The sequence below is a fragment of the Ptychodera flava genome, chromosome 17, assembly GCF_041260155.1.
Source record: "Ptychodera flava strain L36383 chromosome 17, AS_Pfla_20210202, whole genome shotgun sequence".
Classification (NCBI taxonomy): Eukaryota; Metazoa; Hemichordata; class Enteropneusta; family Ptychoderidae; genus Ptychodera; species Ptychodera flava.
Window position 1 is genome coordinate 26,498,911 of NC_091944.1, and position 20,829 is coordinate 26,519,739.

General features: G+C 38.9%; 1 protein-coding gene across 1 annotated transcript; it reads left to right on the top strand.

Annotated features, from left to right (window-relative positions):
* Window positions 1–248: 248 nt before the first annotated feature.
* Window positions 249–20,797, top strand: LOC139115901 (uncharacterized). The gene is made up of 6 exons (XM_070678321.1): window positions 249–401; window positions 5,527–5,679; window positions 10,309–10,432; window positions 16,182–16,370; window positions 16,848–17,015; window positions 18,588–20,797. The coding sequence occupies exons 2-6, from the start codon at window positions 5,530–5,532 to the stop codon at window positions 19,436–19,438; spliced, it is 1,482 nt and encodes a 493-aa protein (XP_070534422.1). The 5' UTR covers window positions 249–401; window positions 5,527–5,529; the 3' UTR covers window positions 19,439–20,797.
* Window positions 20,798–20,829: the final 32 nt, after the last annotated feature.

The window sequence follows — 20,829 nt, forward strand, 5'->3', positions numbered from 1 at the left end:
AACTTTGTCTCAGTGGTACGAGTCTTGTTGTGAATGCAATTACTGGTGTATTCTTCAGTCAAGTCAAATTATAATAATATTTCAAAAATAATGTTCATCAAAGGCTATCGATGTCTTCTTAATGGAATGCGATGTGAGCTTATTGTTAGAGCTGGTGTTATTGTAAAGTTGTCCCAGGAACGAGGATATATTTACCTTTGGTCAGCACTAAGCGAGGTACACGGGCCGAGCCCAGTCTTTTATAGGTGTCATTTCCGCGTATGTTCAATACACTACACTGAGAGTGCCTGAAGGAAGACAACTTGACCCGCTGAGCTCGCGTTTATAGTCAGCCTGCAGTGTTCATCTTGATCGGTTAAAAGGAGAACACCTAGCCAGCTGAAGTTCAATGCAGATTCAAGGTAAGTTGATAGAAAGGATGACCTGTTTGATCGAAAAAAGGTCACCTCATATTCGTACATGTGTCAAGTGCAGTGGTATCCACTGTCCAGGTTTCTTTGTTGTGCGAGATAAATCGACTTTTTGAACGTTCCCGAGGTATTGTCTCGGTGTGTTTATCTCATTTCTTAGGCATAAAAACATAGAGAACGCCAGTTGTCGCTCTCAATGAGTTTTTAAGGAGGTAAGGTGTGATATTCATCGGCGAGTTAATTTCTCATGGACAAGTTTGAGATCAGATTCCGTGAGGTTTTATATCAGTTGCCGTACTAGCAATGTAAAAAAACGATTATTCTTGGCGAGATACATAATTTGAAGTTCCTGTATTTCGGCTTTCCGTGTCGCCAGCATCAACTTTTGGAATGTCCCCAACGCAATTGTGTAACACTATGACAGAAATTACAACGGCCGACAATAGGGGACTTAAAAGGTCGCGCTACAGCAAAGGTCGCCATACTTCTTTTCGACATAACTCACCTCTTGAAACCGTCACATGCATGTACATTGCGCAAATTATTTCAGCTCTGTCATATCGAAATATATTTGCACTTTGTTCATTGCGATGTATCCGCGATATTTTGATAGTATCCAGTTGGCGATCTGCTGTAGTAAAAGCTATTTACGCCTGTGCATCGGAACCTACCAAAAGTGAATAAAAAGATGGTATTGTAATTTTATTCTGTGTCATGAAAGAACTTCCTGACTTCGACTATGAACCAGGGTGACGCTGATAGTGTTGGATATAAGTCCAATAGTGTAGGACATCATGAAGATTAATCTAATAGTGAGTCTAAAATTCGACTCGGACCTCGCCGTAACAAACGTTGGGACCTGTATTTCGAAGGGACAGCCCGTAGCTTATCGGCGTATCTATCCAGTAGATATCAGCGCCATATCTATCCTGTAGATAACAGAAATTACTAAAGACATCATTTCAATTTTGGGTTCTATCTCTTAACAGCGTTCAAATTATGTTTTCTCGACCCATCTCTCAGCATATTTCAAAGACTTGAGGCATAAGTTATGAAAAGAGAAATCAAAATTGATAGAAATCTAGTGCCAAAAGACAGCGACTTCCCCCGTTCTGAAAAGAACGTCTCTTATCGCATATTTTTGCAGGGACATTTGACGGAGTTGCCAAATGTTGAGTACAAAACGTTGACGACTCCATGGCCGGTTGTGTTTGTTTGTTTGTCTGTTTCCAATGATACTTAAGGTAATATGCGCCTCGAAAGTTAAAGACTTAAACTTTTGCTCAAATTTTCCACAAGGAATCTTTCAACTATTGTCTTTCAAAATCAAGAATAAAAATTGGGGGTCACCGTGCAAATTTAGTTCTAGAGAAACAAATAAACTAAGATTTACTAGTATTTGAAATTCAAAATGGCTGCCATCGGATCCCTGTTGTTACTCTATGTAGAAAAAAACTAAGTCCATTAAAAGTCTTCTTTCGCTAATAGCTTTAAAATGAAACTCCACAAGTGGTATATCAAAAAAGAATTGTAAAAGTTTGGGAGTCCGAATATCTGTCCCCGAGGCGCGATCTACCTAAGTCATAGCTCTTTGCGCTGTAAGGTTACCCTGGTCCACACTGAATGGATCAGGAGGCTTCAATGAACCGTATAATGGAAGGGAACAATACGAAATCAACATCTCCGTGTTTGTGTTTAGCTGTAAAATAATCTAACAGGTTACAATAAATGAAACTCGTCCAAAAGGTAATAATATTTCCATCTCTTATTACTTTCGCCCTGAACACTTAGAGGGCCTGACACTAAGCAGTAAAATGCTATTTGTATTTCGATTATTGTCACTTGTTACACATGTTATTTCCACTGGCAACCGACAGCAATCCGGAAGAGTGTTGAATCGTTTCCTACCCTTACACTCGACTGAAAAATTACATCAGCTTCTTCTGTACAAGGAAATAGTATGTATTGATTTTTAACACGGGGTTTTGTTCGCGTTAATTCATTTAGTTTTGCGAGTTAATATTGTCGTTTGGTTACCAAACTGAAAAGAAAACAGTGTTTTTGCGTTCTGCCCTATATCCGCTTTCAAGTTCCACCGACCTTGTATATCTTAGGAGTTGCAAAACACTGTTAAGCAATCGGCGGTACAAAATCAATGGTTCAAAATTACTGTTATTGCATACCCTTTCAACTGACCTTATATCCGAAGAGTTGTAAAACAATGTTAGGCAATTCGCAGCGCAAAATCAAGGCTTGAAAATTACTGTTATCGCTGATGAATTCCTATGTTGTTTTGAAGAACACTTCGGAGACGTTCCAAAGGTATCACGAGCAGCGTGTGGTAAATCACAAATCTAAATCAAAGGCTATGCAAATATAATGTTACAGGACAAGTATCGGGCCCCTCTAAATAATGAATTATTTGCTACAAAACACTGTGCTTGTAACCCTGTTAGAGTATGTATTTTCTGAATGCCTAGATACCGGTGAATGTTGTTATTTGTATTTTGTAATATTATTGTTTACATTGGGATCAAACGACAGCGAATTTAAACAAGTTATAATTTTTCCCTTCCTTTATACAAACGCTATTGTGTTTCCTGTTGAAATTTGAGTGATCAAAATTGTTCTATCAAGTTGAATCTTTCAAAGCATGTCTGCGAATTCTTTTGAGGTTGTTAATCGTTTTATATGAGGTAAAAATTCATTTTGGCTTGTGATTGCTCCATGGTACACCACCTTAAGAAGAACGTGACATAAAAGTGGGGCAGATAAAAGAAATCTGAGACAATTTTTCCGAGTTCACTGTCAATCGTTGGTGCTGATTATATATTTAAACACCGTAGCGTTTGTAGAAATTTAAAGTAAAAACCAATTTTTAGAGGTTATTAACATTATCGGTCACGTGATTCTTATGTACGTAATGATTATAAAAGACAAATCACGGCATTCTCCTATAGCTAGGCTTTCAGAAAATGTATACTTTGATGGGATTACAACATCCGTTTTTTGCAGAGATTTCAAAGTTTTGAAGGGCCAATACTTGCACTGGAACCTCCATTTTGTGGACAGATTTCTTGAATATCTGCGTCATGTCTCGGAACTTGATGATGTATCTATTTACATGTTTACGCATAATTAAACGGTACCTTTGCATGTCAGAATATGTTCAAGGACTGGTAGAATTAATGGGTTAGGGCACGAAATAAATTTTGGGTGTCCGCGGGGATGTGAAATGTCTTGCAACCAAAAGGGAGTTGATTTGTCTCGTGACAAGCAAGACATAAACACTTTTTTGAGTCAAGGAGTTAATATTTTGGCCGTGAAAACTCTTCTTTTAATATATGCAAGTCACTGTTTCTTGTTACTCAAATCAAATTTGCCCTGTAACCACATGAAGTAAAAGTAGTTTTTTTGTTGACCTAGTGACCAATTAAAATCGATACTTCGGACTCAATAATATTGACCAACCTGGCCATTGTTCAAAGATGCTGGAGGTCTCCTGGGTTTTAACTATATATCTGTGGCTTTTGTGATGCGATGTTTTTTGGGAGATAAAAGACGGACTGTAATTGTCTTTGAACTAAAATTTAAGGCAATCGATTGGGTGTTTGATTTGGACCCGTTGGTGAGTAGTGGTGATATAATGAATTCTACTACAGTATTCTTATGTCGAAACTTACGTGTGTACATACCATACGGCTTTGAGATAAGATTTGTCAATTTATTTCTGTAAAATGGCTCAGCTCTTGTCTTTTTTAGGAATCAAAATGATGACAAGCCGTCGTTCACCGTAGTGAACACTCGTTACTTCAGTTTCACTTCCTAATGTCTAAATCTTGGGTTATGAGATTAGAATGTCATTTGAAATTTGATGTTTCTGACGTGACTGGGAATGCTATTCTCGGTCACGGGGTTAAAGCGTACGTGTTCTGACATAGAAAGGGCTTAACGGTAACCGGAGACGGTACCTGCATTGACGAAGATTTGACGTGGCCCGCAGACAGTTGCACACGGTCTTGGTACCCAGACTGCTCTGCTGGGCTCTCTTCCGGTAGGGGCGGCCGGAAGAGAGCTCCGCAGAGCACTTTGGGTAGCCGAGACTAGGGTGCACATGGTCTCGCGAATAAAGAATAACAGCTCATAGATTAAGCCATACTATTATGATACATTGTTATGGAGCATGGTTTCGAAAGATATGTCTATCGTCGCCACTGTTAATTACAAAGATAAAAGTAGATTAATCAATATTCTGTTTCAAAGTTTTCAAATTTCTTAGATGTTACCTTTGCAGTCTTCAAGCGCTGATGATGATGATGATGACGATGATGATGATGATTATTATTATTATTTTATTATTATTATTATTATTATTGTTGTTGTTGTTGTTGTTGTTGTTGTTGTTTGCTTGTAACATAAATCATATATAAAGCATGAATTATTCCCTATCATCTTAGAGAAGAATCAAATCTACCATTCTCATATGTACAAACCCTTTTCATTCGTAGTCGAAATGCACTTGAATTTTTTTTGGACCAAGGTGCAGGCCGACTATGATTTTGCTGACTCATCATTTAAGATACTATTATGACGAAATCTTGCTATTGTTCCTCCTCTCAGCACATGGATTATTAAAATAATTTATGCGAAGACTTCCCTCCTAGCTGAAAAGAGGAAATGAATCTAAATAAAGAAATTTGTCTAACACGTTACATGTATTGGTCTAGACTGACTAACACAAATGTCAACGAATTTCTACATTGACTCACGGGGCTCAGCAATCTTAAAAGTGTCAGAAATCTCAGGGCACACTGACAATATGTCCTCAGGCTATCAGAATATTAGAGCAGAAAACGCATGCGCAGAATTTGATTCGCTGACATATAATGTGGTCAACTAGTACTACAAGGCGTTACAATATGATGTGTTCTCCATACGTAACAACAGTGACGCTTGTGTGTCTCGAAGAGCCAATAGCGGAGGCGAAGGGACATATTAGCTGGAAACAGGAAGCAAACTTTCTCTGTGCAATCAACCAAACAATGTTTAATATCTATTGAACAAAGAGTTACATGCTAGAGTAAGACACATGTAACAAATATTTGTTCCCCGACAGACAATGGCGGAAGCGAAGAGAAACGTTATCAAATGGACCAAGACAAAGTACAGTTTGAAGAAATTCACAAAGAACTACAAGTTGCCACAGATTGTCAAAGTGATGAGTGGTTGGTGTGGTAACGACGAACAAGAAACAATTTCCAGCGGTCAGGTGAGTAAGATATGGCGCTATGACCTCTCATTATTATACTCTTCCCGTGTGTTTATTTGATGACGGTAAAGGGGTTGACAAGTTGATCTTGGAGGTAATCATAAAGTTCAAAAAAGTTGAGCAAAACTTGCTAAAATGCTGCTTGGTGGTGGGGTGATTCACTAGCAGTCCGGCTCAAAATAGGGTGAACTTTCAGACTGAAGTATGCAATGAAGAACCCGGAAAACAACTGATAATTTGTAACGTAAAAACATTGCCTGTACGTATACTGAGAACCGCTCCTAAGATCTAACTGACCATCCCTGATATTCTAATTAGTACATATTCTAACTATCGTCTTAACATAGTTCGCGCCTCGAAATTAAAAGGCCTCTTTACTTTTGCCAAACTTTTCCTCAGGGAAACTTGAAACCATTCCTTTCCGAATTCACGAACAAATATCAGGGGTCGCCATGCAAAATTTGGCACTTAAGAAACAAATTGCAAGATATTCACGGACACCTGAAATTCAAAATGGCCGCCACCTCAGTTTTAACTCAATGGGGAAAAATAAAATTTTCAATTCCTACAAAATTAAGAACTGTATATACTCCAACGGCTTCAAAATGCGCCCAAACAAATTTTCTGGTCCAAAAAAGTGTTTGAGTGTGCGAATATCTGTTCTCGAGGCGCACTCTACCTCAATGTATAGATTCGCATCTGCTATGAGCATACGTTGAATCAAGGACTTCTCGAGGAAACTTGAGCTGGATTATTTTGGGAAGATGTACTCAAACTGAGACCAACGGTTGACGTGAACTTTAATTATAATGGTGAGACACCTGGAAGTCTATAACTACGCTACGAACTCGAAAACTAAACTAATCTACAACACGATTGAAACTAATTTTGGATAATTGGATGGTGAAGTGAGGTCGATTGAAACTGAAAATGTAACCTCATCAAAATTTCCTTTTACGTTACAGACTTGTTTTTATGAGTAATTTGTAATATTGCAACATTCATCTACAGGGCACCTAGCACTTTTGAGAAATTTGAAAAATATATGGATCCAATTATCCCAAATCATTAGTCCAATCGTGTTCTACTCTAATTACAGGAGCTATCCTCGATCTTCACGCCAACCCGGTGCCTCTCGGAATTCCATTTTTCGCCTAAATTCTCTCCTATTTATCCAGTTTTGTTGAATGTTTTAGTAAGGAGATTGAAAGTAGGCTTCTGGTCGTGGAGACACGTAATATCGGGGCGTCAATCACTCATGCTGGTATGCATCTTGACCGGTTAGGTGTCAATATGATGTTAAGTAAAGGAAATGTGTAAATTTGGAGAAATTGTCGAAATAGGAGAAAGAAAGAGAATGGAACCATACTGGCATGACAGAAATGATCGAAATATGATATCGTTCTGACTCGCTAAGAAGGATATCCCCGGCCTTCAGGTACCTCCCGGTGTTTCAAAAATGTTACAATAAGTGAAAAAATTAAAAGCACAAGACACTGTGAAGTCTCCGCCCTTCTGCTCTACGTTGACTGTTTTTAGCTCACGTGTTCACATACGTGGGCTAATGTCGCAGCGATGTCTGTGTGTCTGTGTGTCTGTGTGTCTGTCTGAGCGCCCGATATCTCAAAAACGGCTCATCAGATCAGAATCAAATCTGGTTTTCGGATGAGGTTATAGTCTTCCATCGATGATGCAATCAGGGACGGGAAATCGTTGATATCAGGCAAGGAAATGCAAGAAGTTACAAAGGACAGACTAATACAAAGACTCATTCACACGTGTGTGCACCAGCTGACTCGGGTATGATATTACAGTCATCGAAAAAATAAATAAAATACCTGTGTAGGGATCCAAGAATTTGAATCTGTGCAAATAATCATCGTCTGTCTACATCATGTGACAAGGATGTGGCTATTGAACCGAAGTGAGACAGTTATGTGGCCATCGTCACAGCTGTTTGCGTAGAGAGGGAGACAATTCTAATAAGCCGACAAAGTACAGGAGTGGTATCGCCACAAACTCATGACATCATACCTGCTATAGAAGGCGCAGCGGTCCATAGTGGTGGCACTGTAAACTGCAAATGCGTATACTGTGACCATGCAACTTCTGGATAAGCTGTGGAATAAACCCGCTTGTTTTGCTCGATGATTTTTACACCTCGAGTGCTGGTCTCAGCTGCTTGCAAAGTGTTACTCCTATCTTGACTTCGTTCTCCAGTTTGGTGTACTTGGTAATTTTCGACCGGTACGGATTATTCAATGTTACTTTAAATAAAATCAGACGAGGAAACAAATAAAGCTTAGCAGTGCTGATAACACTGGTCACTTGACATGGTTTTAAGTCACATATTGAATTTTGTCAAATATGTATAAAAATACAGTAGAAAAATGTACATCTAGCATACTTTTACTGTGAACCCTAAAATTCCCTGTCTCGCATTAGCAACTGAAAACAAAATCGCACCATTGTGAACGAGAGTCTACTTATTACGTTGAAATTAGAGTAAACACTCTACACTAGAGCTTGCAGCGACAAAGGACCTAATTGCAACAACCACCCCAAGATGGACTTTCAATGACTGCCTGAAGCACTCTTGAATTTAATCGTGCCCAGTTTACTGACTAAGCTCTCGTTAAAATCTTTTTTACGCGTAGTGACAGTTCAGGTTTCCCCCAAATGTATGTACCAAAGAACAGAAATTGAAATATGTGTGAGAAAATTAGAGCATAACTGACATGTCTTATATTACATATGTCGTCAAGTGGTCGTGAAGGGTGATCATATACAGTGTCAAATTTTAGTGAAGCAACATTGATGGAAAAAGTTCAAGATTCGTCCCACCGTACCTTTTTTCAGTTAGTGATCACCAGGAATTATTTTTTTCTGACGCGGGTAGTATCTATGGGAGAAATCTTGGCGTTTATAGTTAAAGATGGCAGATTTTTCCGCATCACAGATGACCTTGGGTGATCTTATATCTTAATTGATCTAAGTAATTAAGGTAGTATGCGCCTCGAAAGTGAAAGACTTAGACTTTTCCTCAAAATTTCCTCAAGGAATATTTGAACCATTCTCTTTCAAAATAAAGAATGAAAATCGGGGGTCATCGTGCAAATTTTGGTTCAAGAGAAACAAATTACACACGATTTACCGAATTTGACATTCAAAATGGCCGCAATCCCTGTGTTAAGTCTAAGGAGAAAAATGAAATTTTCAATTTTTAAAACAATCAGACGGTAAAAAGGTTTTCTTACTGCAAGAGCTTTAAAATGAACCCCCAAAAGCGGTAGATCAGAAAAGAATTGAAAAAGTTTGAGAGTCGAAATATCTGTCTCCGGGGCGCGTTCTACCTTAAAAGGTCCAGACGTTTGGATCTATGGATATCGACGTTTTTGTAGCTACGTCATCAGTTGATTCTGGCATTAACTACTGCGGGCATAATTGACTCGACCATGCATGCAATAACAAAAAAATACGCGAGCGTTTCCGGGATCATGACACTCATTCAGTCGTGTATTATTCGGTGTAGGACCCGTACGGGACAAAGTACACAATGTCCAAAACTAGTAAGTGAAGCGAGGATCCAAACTCCGTGGTTCAAACAGGAACGCCTTCAAAGCTCATATCACATTATTCATGCGATTGCAAATTCAATATAATACCGAGTCAAACTAGTGTAGGCACACAAAAAAGGAGTGCAACAGTCCAAGAACAGCGCTTACAGTACGGAATCTAAGTTTTTTATAATTAGACTATTCTTTCAGTTGATGTCGGCAGTACATCGGGGATAGTTGCCGTTTCGGAGTAAAGGGTTTCTGGTCTAACGTATCTCTACGTGCTTAACGCCAACTTTTAAAAGCACCAAACAGGCGTCATCAATTTTGATTCGACTTTTGACTCCATCAACGAGGCATAACATTTGGTGTGAGGATTCGATAATTTTGTTCAGACTCAGGAAATAAAACTTTTCGCGAAGAAAGGAATGGCGGCCGTTTTGAATTTAAAAAATCGGTAGGCCTAAATGTCACGGTCAAGTAACTTGGTCCTCAGACTTGTACCAAACTTTACACGGCGACACCCCCCCCCCCTGAATTTTTTACTCTTGATCTTGGTAAGAGGGTGGTTGACAGTTCAATTGGGGAAAGTTTGAGCAAAACTGAAAAGGCTGAGTGAGTTATTTTTCGGAGACTTGACGTTTACAAATAATGTACAAGAATTTTTTATTATACCACGGTATGATACTTTATCAGCCAGCTTAATTGTCGTACTTTGGCGAGTTCACTTCATGTGTGCACTCGCTATCTCTCTTGCACAAGTGACGTGTCATGAAGTGGTAAAATTCTCATGGTATACTCGTCGGCGGGATTGTTTATTTCTTCAACAAATCATACACACAGCAGTAAAAATTCATGACAGTTTTGTCACGAGTGAGGGCGGTGCGCAGAAACAAGAAATGCTCGGCAGACAATTAGTAACTCTATTTAGGGACGAAGGATAACTCAGCAAGACAAGTGGTTATTGGGTGACTAAGGGAGAATTATGGTGAGATTTGTTCCAAGAGAGTGTGTCATAATAAATATGAAGGGACGGCAGTTATAACTCAGGTAGACTTCTCTGTCATTGCAGATTTTACGTGTGGCTCGGAAGTTCAATCAGACCCGAGTTGTTGCCGAAGATGGACTTGGACGACATATTAGTATTCCAAAAGATTATCGATTTAAATTCAATGTGCTTCCAAAAAGTGAAGATGGTATGACAAACTCTGTCTCTTTGTTTTGCTTTGTTTGTTGTTTTTTAAAACGACTACCGCCAGGAAGGAATATTTGGGAATATTAGGAATGTTAGGGTTTTCCCTCTACTCAAGGCATTAAGTTTATCAGCTCTCTATGCCACTGTACATTTCAGTGTACATGAATTGTCATATGTAAGGCCAAAAAAAAAAAGAAATGTTTCTGGTCAGCGCGCGCGTCACTTGAACAACAGCGCGTCACCCTTTTTTTTCTGTTTGTGGCCGGCGGCCGTGGCTGACACCAAACCAAAATGGCTGAAGAGAAAGAAAAAATTCTTTGGGGGACATGATCAGTGACTGCATGAACAGTATATATGTGACTATATTGATAAAACTATAAAACTGACCCTCCTCCCTCCCTTGAGGGAAAAAAAAAATAAAAAAAAAATAAAATGCGCGTCGCCGCACCATTTTTTAAAGAAAGACCTGACCAGAAACATTTCTTCTTTTTTTTTGGCCTAAACGCACTGCATTGATTATTGGTATGTATGTATGTATGTATGTATGTATGTATGTATGTATGTATGTATGTGAGTCTTTCCACAGTAAAGCGCAACATTTGACATTCCCAATTTTGGAGCTCTAGCTTTTTCAATGATAACAGCATTCACACAGAATGATATTATTTTTAGTAAGTACTACATATGAACATATATAAAAAATAATATTAAAGCTGTATGTCCAGCTCAACAAAAATTATAGATTTTTATCTTTGTAAATATGGCCTCTATTTGCTCACCATTTTGTGACATTTTGTACCCCTGTAACATTAGGAAGGGATATTTACAATATTGATACCATTTGAATTGATTTCAAATGCAAAGTAGTAATGTATTATAAGCAATTACGAACTAAATTTATTCTTAGCAAAAAAGCACTAGGGAAAGGCCAAATATTATGCCCAAAAATATTGCTAACGCGTGTAACAATGTCTGTCCAACTCTATGCGAATTGATAATATGAGAACAATAAATATAGTGAAGGCTGTAAGCTGCAACAAACACTCATACATTTGACTAACAATGAAATCTTCCACTATGTAACATTCTTTATTCTGTCTTTATTGAAGCTTGGGTTCTCTTGCAGTTAAAAATATTTCTGGAAGGCGTGTGTCCACATGTTACACGTGTTAACTCATTTCCAAAATCAAGATTTAAAAAAATTCTTTTGGTATACATTGCTGAAATTTTGTCATTTGAGGGTGCCCTAAAGTTCATGTTTTATGGCGCAATTGAATATAAACCGATGGCCACCATTACAGAGAGCACCTGAATGGCAGGATGTGTGTCCTCTTTGTTACACGCGTTACCGGTGTTACACGCGTGGAAGTAATTGTAGTTTAATTAAATACTGGATAGAATAATGTTAATTTGTTTTTAGTGTGACAATTCTATCTGTATCAGAAAGTTACTGAAAGCTTTCTTTACAACTATTGATGCACCTTAGATGCCCATATCGTTTATGAACGAATTGGACAGAACTGATGATGTCGTCCAATGTTACATACGTTATCCCATAGACAATACAGGGGTCTTCCCTCTGTTGTCTATATGGTTATCCACAGAGCCAATTTATAACAATTCACATCATAATTCTGAGGTATTTAACTTCGTCATGACATATACATATATAAATCAATCAAGTACATTTATTCAGAATGGAACACACACAATTTGTGTATAAAGCCAATCCAGTGTCTGTATATGTTACATACGTTGCCAGTTGCCATAACGTTGCATCAGATATCCTACGGCGCGCCAAATGTTTCAAAAATATTTATCGTCATAGAGTAAAAATAAACTGTCAAATTTTCTTTCTAAAAACAAGTCTTCAACGTGTATGAATAATAAAGAAAAAAGTTCTTTCGTCCATATCATTGCATTTTATTAATGTACCTTTTCATAAAAATAGCATTCATTTGAAAATACGTGTCATTAAATATTTGAATGTGCCTGTACAGATAAAGATGACGTGCAACCGTCTTTCTTGATTGAAATAAAAATTCGATGGAATTACGGAAGAAAATAAACGAGAAAAGTATTATTGCAAAAAAGGGCAGAATGTTATGTAATGCTTAATTGTAAAATATTCTTTAAACCGTAATGAGAAGATAAACTTTTCAAAAATTTGGAAATACCACACTCCCATACTTATTGACGTACACATACACGTGTATTTGATATAAAGGTGCAATGAATGCTGATTATAAGGGAAATAAAGAAAAAAAATCAAGCACACACAAAAAATATTGAAATGATTAAAAACAAAACCACCAATAGTACTTGCACTACTACAATAAACAAAACGAACCACCATCAGGTCTGACTAAAAAAAGAAAGAGAATCACAATTGAAAAGTCGACCGAGATCGCGCCGGCGTTGAGGCTGTAAAGAAGCCAAAATGAGGTCAGCTTGGAAAAAAACCAAAGCGAGGTTACAAAAAAAAAAAAAAAAGAGGTTACCAAAAAAAAAAAAAAAAAAAAACTCAGTAGAAAAAAAAGAGGCCCGTTCGAGAAAAGAAAACAGAGTGGGACACCCCGCAGAAAAAGCCCAACATGAAAATTGAATAATTGTCAACGTCATGATTGTTACAGTTTAATGCCAGAGGGTTTGGGATCATCACACTCGGATGTTGGACATGATATTGGGGTATTTCAGCGATAACTCTCAGCTTCTAGTCTTCAATATCATCTCATGGACGTCCAAGTTACCGACACGTCCCATTCTATATTAAACAGTTACCAGTTTTGGTTAAAAGTGAACAAAACACTCATGGTGGTTCGTCGGCTGCCAGCGGTCCCCTCGCTCCAATGTACACTCGAGGTGGTAAGCCAGCGGCCGGCGGTCCCGTCGCTAGTACAGTAGGCCTACACGCCGGCAACCAGCGATCCCCTCGCTGTAAAGTGTAGGGCCGCCTCTCCCAAACCATAGACAGTCTGTGCCCAAACCCCAACAAAACGATGGCTTGCCGCTAGCCCACGGTTACGTGTGGTTCGATACACAGCGGCCGCCGTGTGGGTATGCATAGTAAAATTGCATACCACGCAGCACGCTGCGGCCTAGTTCTGCATGGCAGGGCTGTGTGTTACCGGCGTGACACGGCCTCCCGTATAACGCCGGTAACACGTACACAGCCCTGCCATGCAAAGCTAGCAGCGGCCGCTATGTATCGAACCAAACACGTATCACGTGGGTTTAGCCTCTAAACGGAGTGTGGCAAAGGCAAAAATACTCGGGCTGAAACACTCCGTTTAAATTCGAGGCAACGTTTTCACTAGTACCTGTAGAACGCGAACGCGCCCGACTTGACAAACACTGATCAAGCAGCCGCTATTTCTCTGTATACTGTAGCTCAACACAACCAGCAAAGGGAGTGGTAGGGCTACGGAACCGCAGCAAGGCCGGGCTGTGAGTTACCGGATACGGCCAGGCCGTATAACACCGGCGTTATACGGCCAGGCCGTATAACGCCGGTAACTCACAGCCCTGCCCTGCCACCAAGAGCTATGTATAGGCTACTGCACAAATATCGTAGCTCCATATATTGGACTGTGTGGATATAAAGATTTCTGCAATGGGGATCGACATGTCGTGTATGTGCCTGTCTAGCCCTGCGAGTATAGTGAGAGTGTCTGGCGTTGCGAAGGCCGGACACTCTCGCCATACTCGTAGTCGTACTAAGGCTTGTACAGTTGCGTCGCTTGTCTTGTCGAACACGGAAAGCGATGGACGTTCTCTCAACACGCGGCAGATTTCTTCAAAACTATTCATTTTATCATGATTTGGGTGATCTTTGAGGATAGACGAGGAATTAGCAAACAACGAGGTGGTTTATTATCATGGTATTTGAACCCGATGTATCGAACCATACGTATAAAACTATGTAGAAATCATGTAGGCCAAACGGCGATGACAGTGCGGCTCGGTGGAAGGCCTGCAGTGGGCTCCCAGCCATACCGCGCCTAAGGCATCGATATGTTCGCAATGTTGCTATGAAGGGTCATGGGTTGTACGTCTCGCTCGTGATCTGACCTGTGGACTGCCTGAAATTGGCTCAGTTAACTTGACTCTCTGGAACTATTCACTGTTAACTTGGACGTTCTTTAGGTGATATTGCCCACTTCATTTCATCAAGTATGGTTTCAAGTAGAGCAGGGCCCAGCCAAACAGAGCTAGGTTTCAAGATGTCACGGTATCACTGCAATGCTCGATTAATATTTCGTCAAACATTGGAGTATGTGGTGATCGGATTCGCCGCTGTTGGGGATTCATCGATCGAAGGAACCGTGAACCATGAGTTTTTTGAATAAAATAATTGTAATTTCGGGCTTGTTTTTTTTTCTGTGGCGAGTGCTTGTTTTTTTCTTTTTTTTTCTTTTTTCTTTTTTCTTTTTTTTTTGCTGTGGCGAGTCCTCATTTATTTTTTTCTTTCCACAGGCCTACGCGTTTTTTTGTATCTCTGCTCATGGCATTTTTTTATTTTTTTCGTTTTTATTTTGATTTATTTTATTTTTTTGTAGATGAGATCCACTTTTGTCTAGAGCCATCACTGCCGAATTTTTTCTCTGATTTTCTCTCTTTACTGTCAAAGCGGCTGGTGATTCATATTATATTTTTGATTATCTATAGTACGTTTATTATGAGACGTAGTGCTTTTTAATTTTCTGAAGTACATAAATAATTTTATGTGAGCATGGCTTTTTTTGTCTGATTCTTTTACAATTATTTTCTGTATGTGGTTCACGTTTTTATTTTTGTACTATTTTTTCCGAGTGGTAGTAGTGATTTTTAGTGATTGTGAATTTTTTGGACGTATCACATATTTTTCTTTTTTCTTTTTGTAAAATCAGCACTCATTGCACCTTTTTCGCGAACTATTTTACGTGTATGTATGTCGATAAGTATGGATGTATGACTTTTTCAAATCGTTGAAAATTGTTTATTTCCTAATTACGCTTAAAAGATTTTTTCTCAAGTTAACATGAAGTATTAAATGGCATTTCTGTCTTTTATTTTTTAATTATACTTTTCTTACTTATTTCCTTCCTAATGAGACCGAATTTTTATTTCAATTGAGAAAAACAGTTTATTTTTGCACTGAATCGATAAATATTTTTGAAACATTTGGCGCGCCGTAGATATCCTCCTCTTCTGATAATATTAAGATTAAAACATCTTCTGAAGTGTGTTTCTAGTTCTTGTAGACTAATGGGTTTCTTTCAAACTTGGCACATACCTGCAGGGATGATAATGGGATACATGTGATCAAATACAATACAATGTCATGTCTGTCCATGTTACACGCGTTACTGTTGCCGCGACAATTTGCCGTCCTTCTTAAACAAAGAAATTATTTATCTTAAAAAAAATATTTTTAGATGACACACCTGTAGTACTGTCCACCCACTCAACTTTTAGATTCAGATTAATAAATTCAATTTTTGACCTTATTGTCACAAAGTGGTTGCACTTTACTGTGGAATGACTCATGTATGTATGTATGTATGTATGTATGTATGTATGTATGTATGTATGTATGTATGTATGTATGTATGTATGTATGTATGTATGTATGTATGTATGCATGCATGCATGTATGTGTCTATGCCTAATATGCAGGTGCCTATAACGCATGCCAAAGAGCGTATCTATTTATTTGTGCATACAAACGTTGAGTTGCTAAATTGTATACCTTCACATCATTATTTCAGTCAACAAGACCTACACCATTGAAGAGATTTTGAGTGGATTCACCCTTCCCCAGCAGATACAATTTGCAAAAGAAGAGGGCGTGTTCGTGAAAGTTGCCGGTAAAAAGAAGTCGGAGAATCCCTTCGGAGTTCTCAAGTTGCTGAGAACACACGAAGTCGGTTACCTTGTCTGCAACTCTATGAATCTGGGTAAGTAGTGTATTCTATTTAATTTATCACACTCCACGCAGACGTATGTTAAGAACCTGTGCAAGACTGTGAGGTTAAAAGACTGGGATCGTAGAACACACTTTAATAGCGTAAGCGATAAGGAAACAAATTAATCAACAGATGATTATCAATATCCGTGAGACAGAGCAATTAAAAAAATAGATTTCACCTCGATAGGTTTACTCCGAGTCAGACTGTTTAAACTTAGTGTCAGCCTGTGACAAACACAATCGTAACTGTAAAATTTTCACATCATACATCTACCTCTCACACACACTGTCAGTTTCTGTATTTATAAAGACAATTGTCCGAAACTTAAAGCGACACACTTCAGTTCAAGTAAGAAGAACAAGTGTTCGCAGTCTCAAATGCGGGTTCCTTTTAACCCTTTATGGCTCTGGAATGATACTGTTGCCTCGCGCTGACTTGCCTTATCCACTGTTACCATGGTTACAGAGGGAATCGTAAAACAGCCGTTGATTCTGCCGATGTACATCGCCATAGAGGTCGTGGTAGGCGAAGGTTTGGAGAAAGGAACGAAGAAACAATGGGAGAACTATCAACGTCTACGAACGCAAGCCGTAGAAAGTCACGTGAACTTGCAAGAGGTCAAAGGTAACGCAGGTAGGTTTGGCAAATAGAACATCTCTCAAAACTTAAAACTGTTATATAAGCATAGAAATGTTGATGTTTTCCATTTTGAGCGTGTGTTGATCTCGTATTTTTCGTTGCTAGAGTCTTCTTATATAAGTGCTTATGTGATTCACAAGATACTAAAATAAGCAAATCTCAAGATATTGAAATAAGCATCTCTATTAGGTAGAACTCTCCTCGAAAATGAAAGACTTACACTTTTGCTAAAAATTTTCCTCGATGAACCTTTCAACCATACTCCTACCAAATCAAGAATAAAAATCAGCGGTCACGGTACAGAGTTTGGCAACAGAGAAACATATAATATTACATAACATTAACCAATATTTGAATTTCAAAATAGCCTCCATCCCTTAGTTTCTCTATGGAGGAAAAATAAAATTTTCGATTTTCGGAAACCTTAAACTTTAAAAAAAAAACTGAAACGTAAACTTAGACGGTTAAACTTTTTCTTATTCCAAGAACTTTAAAATGAGCCCCACACGTGGTACACTTGAGAATCAGAATATCTGCCGTCAAAGTGCATTTTACCATAAATTTACATAAGCATCTCTATGCAACTGTGACCATGTTAGTCCATGCAATGGCTGTTCAACTATTACTCGGTTACCCAGACTGCTCTGCGGGGCTCTCGAGAGCACTGTAGAGCAGTCTGGGTAACCGAGACCACTGGTCAACAGGCGTTTGTTTGCGTGCGGTATATTAACTCCGGGACAAGGCATTGTCATAGGGAAGGTATATATATAATGGTCAGATATGTACCGCGCTTTTGCCCCTCCCCTTTTCACCTCATGTAGATTTTTGGCAAAAGAAATGTTGATGAAATGTCGACTTTTTTGCCCTGTTTCTACCTCCGGCACGATTTGGACCCGTCCATTTGTTGAAAAGGTGTAGTTTTTACGCCATGTTTGGGGCGAAATGTAGACTTAAAAGAAACGGTCGCCGGAACTGCGCCTGTGCAAGTTTCTTGTTTACAAACAATGTATTGCGTGCACGATATCTAGATGCATCTCATCATCATAGCTGCAACATTTAAATTATACGATGTAGATTATGACAGACATGTTTTAACTTTCATTAATCGCCATCGTACCTTGGATACAGTGTTTACATTGGTCGTATGGGTCCCATACAACCTCTGAGCTCAGTTCCGACGACTGTATCACCCATGTGTTAGCTCTATGTCAAAAACGAAGTTTGTTATTTTCAAAAACCTGAGACAGAAATTTTTCTTACTCCAAGAGCATTAAAATAAGCCTCCACAACTGGTTGATTAGCAAAGAATACATTTTTGAGTCTTTATATTTGCATAGCCTGCATTCATTCTCAAAATAAAATAGTATTCCCTTTAAGACACCCCCTATAATTTACAAAAAATTGCAGAGTTTATTATTGTGCTTTATGGTTCGAACTATGCAGGGTACGACCTGCACCAAAATTAGGGGTGAGTGCCCCAGTACCCCTCCCGGGGGCTATGGATGCACATTATGTATATTCATAGTCCAAACCAATAATGGATTAATTTGTTTGGTTTTTAAACAGATATATCAATTTATGGTACAGCGGACGTTTCCGTGAAAAGGAAAGCGAATCCGACGGAGAAGATAAATATTTACGAAGAGATCGAACCGAAGATTGTTCGCATCTCGACCTCGAAAGATCAAAATCGGGAACGCGAAGTAGAACAAGGGAGCTTGACAAGCGACGCTCGCCAAGATGTCATTGAAGTTGCTGATTATTGCGATATTGACGAGCGAGAGAAGATGCCACCAGCGATACAAAGACGCACTTCCAGTTTATCCTCGCCCGACAAAGGACAATACACGCCATTCATGGCTGAGCTGTCACAGTATCAGAGATTGTCGCAAACATCTTTAAAACAAAGTCAAGCCGAAGGAGCCGGCGAGCCCACTTACGACACCATTGAAACAGACGAGGAAGTCAAAAGTGGCCCGCCGATTCGAGCTAAGCCGAGGCACAGTTCGGTGGCTTTGACTGAGACTGACAGGTGTGTCGATCCTCCATACGTGAAATCTGGCCAACCTAAACCACGCCCCGCCGTACCACCGAAGCCTACCGCGCCGCCCAAACCTGTTGTCAACACTATGCAGGTACAGAGCGAGCCAGCCGAAGCAGCCGTTGAAAATACGACTAAACTCCCCAGTGATGTTCGTGGATTGAGCGTCGAACAGGTGTGTGAGTGCTTGCGCGAGTTGAACTTGGGACAGTACGCCAAAGATTTCCGGGAAAACGACGTTGACGGAGATTTTATGTACACGTTGACTCCCGATGTCATGCAAGAGGACCTTGGAATGAGTCGACTGCACGCCATGAAACTTGACAAGTTCATGAGAGGGTGGCGTCCTAAATATGAACGGAACTTGTCTTCATAACTCCGTGGATTGTTGGCGATCTTGGGGTGAATAGCAACTGCATGCTTCTCAAATATTGATCGTGAAGCAAAAGGACAGGCATATTAGGATGTCACCACAAACTGATGACGTCATGCCTAATTTATAGACGAAGCATAAGTCCATAATAGTGGCACGATAAACTGCAATTATTGTCAGTACCACTTCGGTAATAATACCACAGGACATATAGTACAAGATCAATGTCCAAGCCACTTAACGTCAAAATAATTTTATATGAACGGATGCAGATACCTAAGCTAATGCACTGTGGACTAAAAACCTCCATGAAAATCTATTACTATCTCAGTACACATGCGTTATATCCAGATGTATGAATGTGGTCAACAGAGAACAAATTTTGAATTCTTTGCAACACATTTACGAAGGAAAACCATTTACATCATTTATCCTGACTGTTTTTGTAAGTTTGGGAAAACAAACAAAGACGGGTTCTTTCTTTTAGGAATATTCGCTTGGCTTACGAAAATACCAAGGCATTTCCAAGCACTGGCATAGTCACGTAAAATTTTAGGAAAGCTTTGAAGGAATTAGAATATGAGGCCTCCATTTAGTTGTTCCTCGTGACAGTTCGCTCTATTTATCCGTATGTATTTCTATGAATAAGCGTGTACTTAACGTTTAGATGTCTCATTCTTTCCCCAAGTTTCACTTGCAATGATTTATACTTTTAAGTGAAAATATTAGTATGTTCTCATTACATCATTTCATGCAGGTAATCAAAATTTAATTGTGAATGCATGCTTTTTTACGGTAAATACTAAATTTTATGCATTCTTAGATATCGTACACATATCAGAAACTTGAGTTGTAGATATTCGTACTAAGGTCCATCCGTTTGGTGAGACAGGTAGCTGACGCCCGAGCTCTTATGGACAATTCATTTTTCACAACTTACAAAATGTATCATAAGGTATTTCCATTTAATGACCACTGGAGTACATTAATATTTTGGGTTTGTTTTTTACTAATTCTTCAAATAAAATCCAGCGAAATATTTGTTAAATTTAAAGAGGATATGAAATGGCCATATACCCTATTCTATTATTCTATTCCCATTTTCAAATATCGTCTGGAAGGTCTTTAGATTTACTTCTACAGGAATTCCCGCGGCAGACAAAATCAGCGATACAGACGACACTTCAGAACGAGTCTTTTTTGCATCCGGGCCTTGTAGCACTGGGTAAGATATAGCTGGTGATAGAGGGCCTTTTTCAATATTTTTTACAGTTGATATATGGGACTAAAAACTTGTCACTCGGCAGGTAACTTGCTGTATATAATAAAGCTACAAAAAAGTTTGTTATTGTTGTTATTTGAGAGCTTTTTGCTTTCTGGTTTGTTTATTTTCA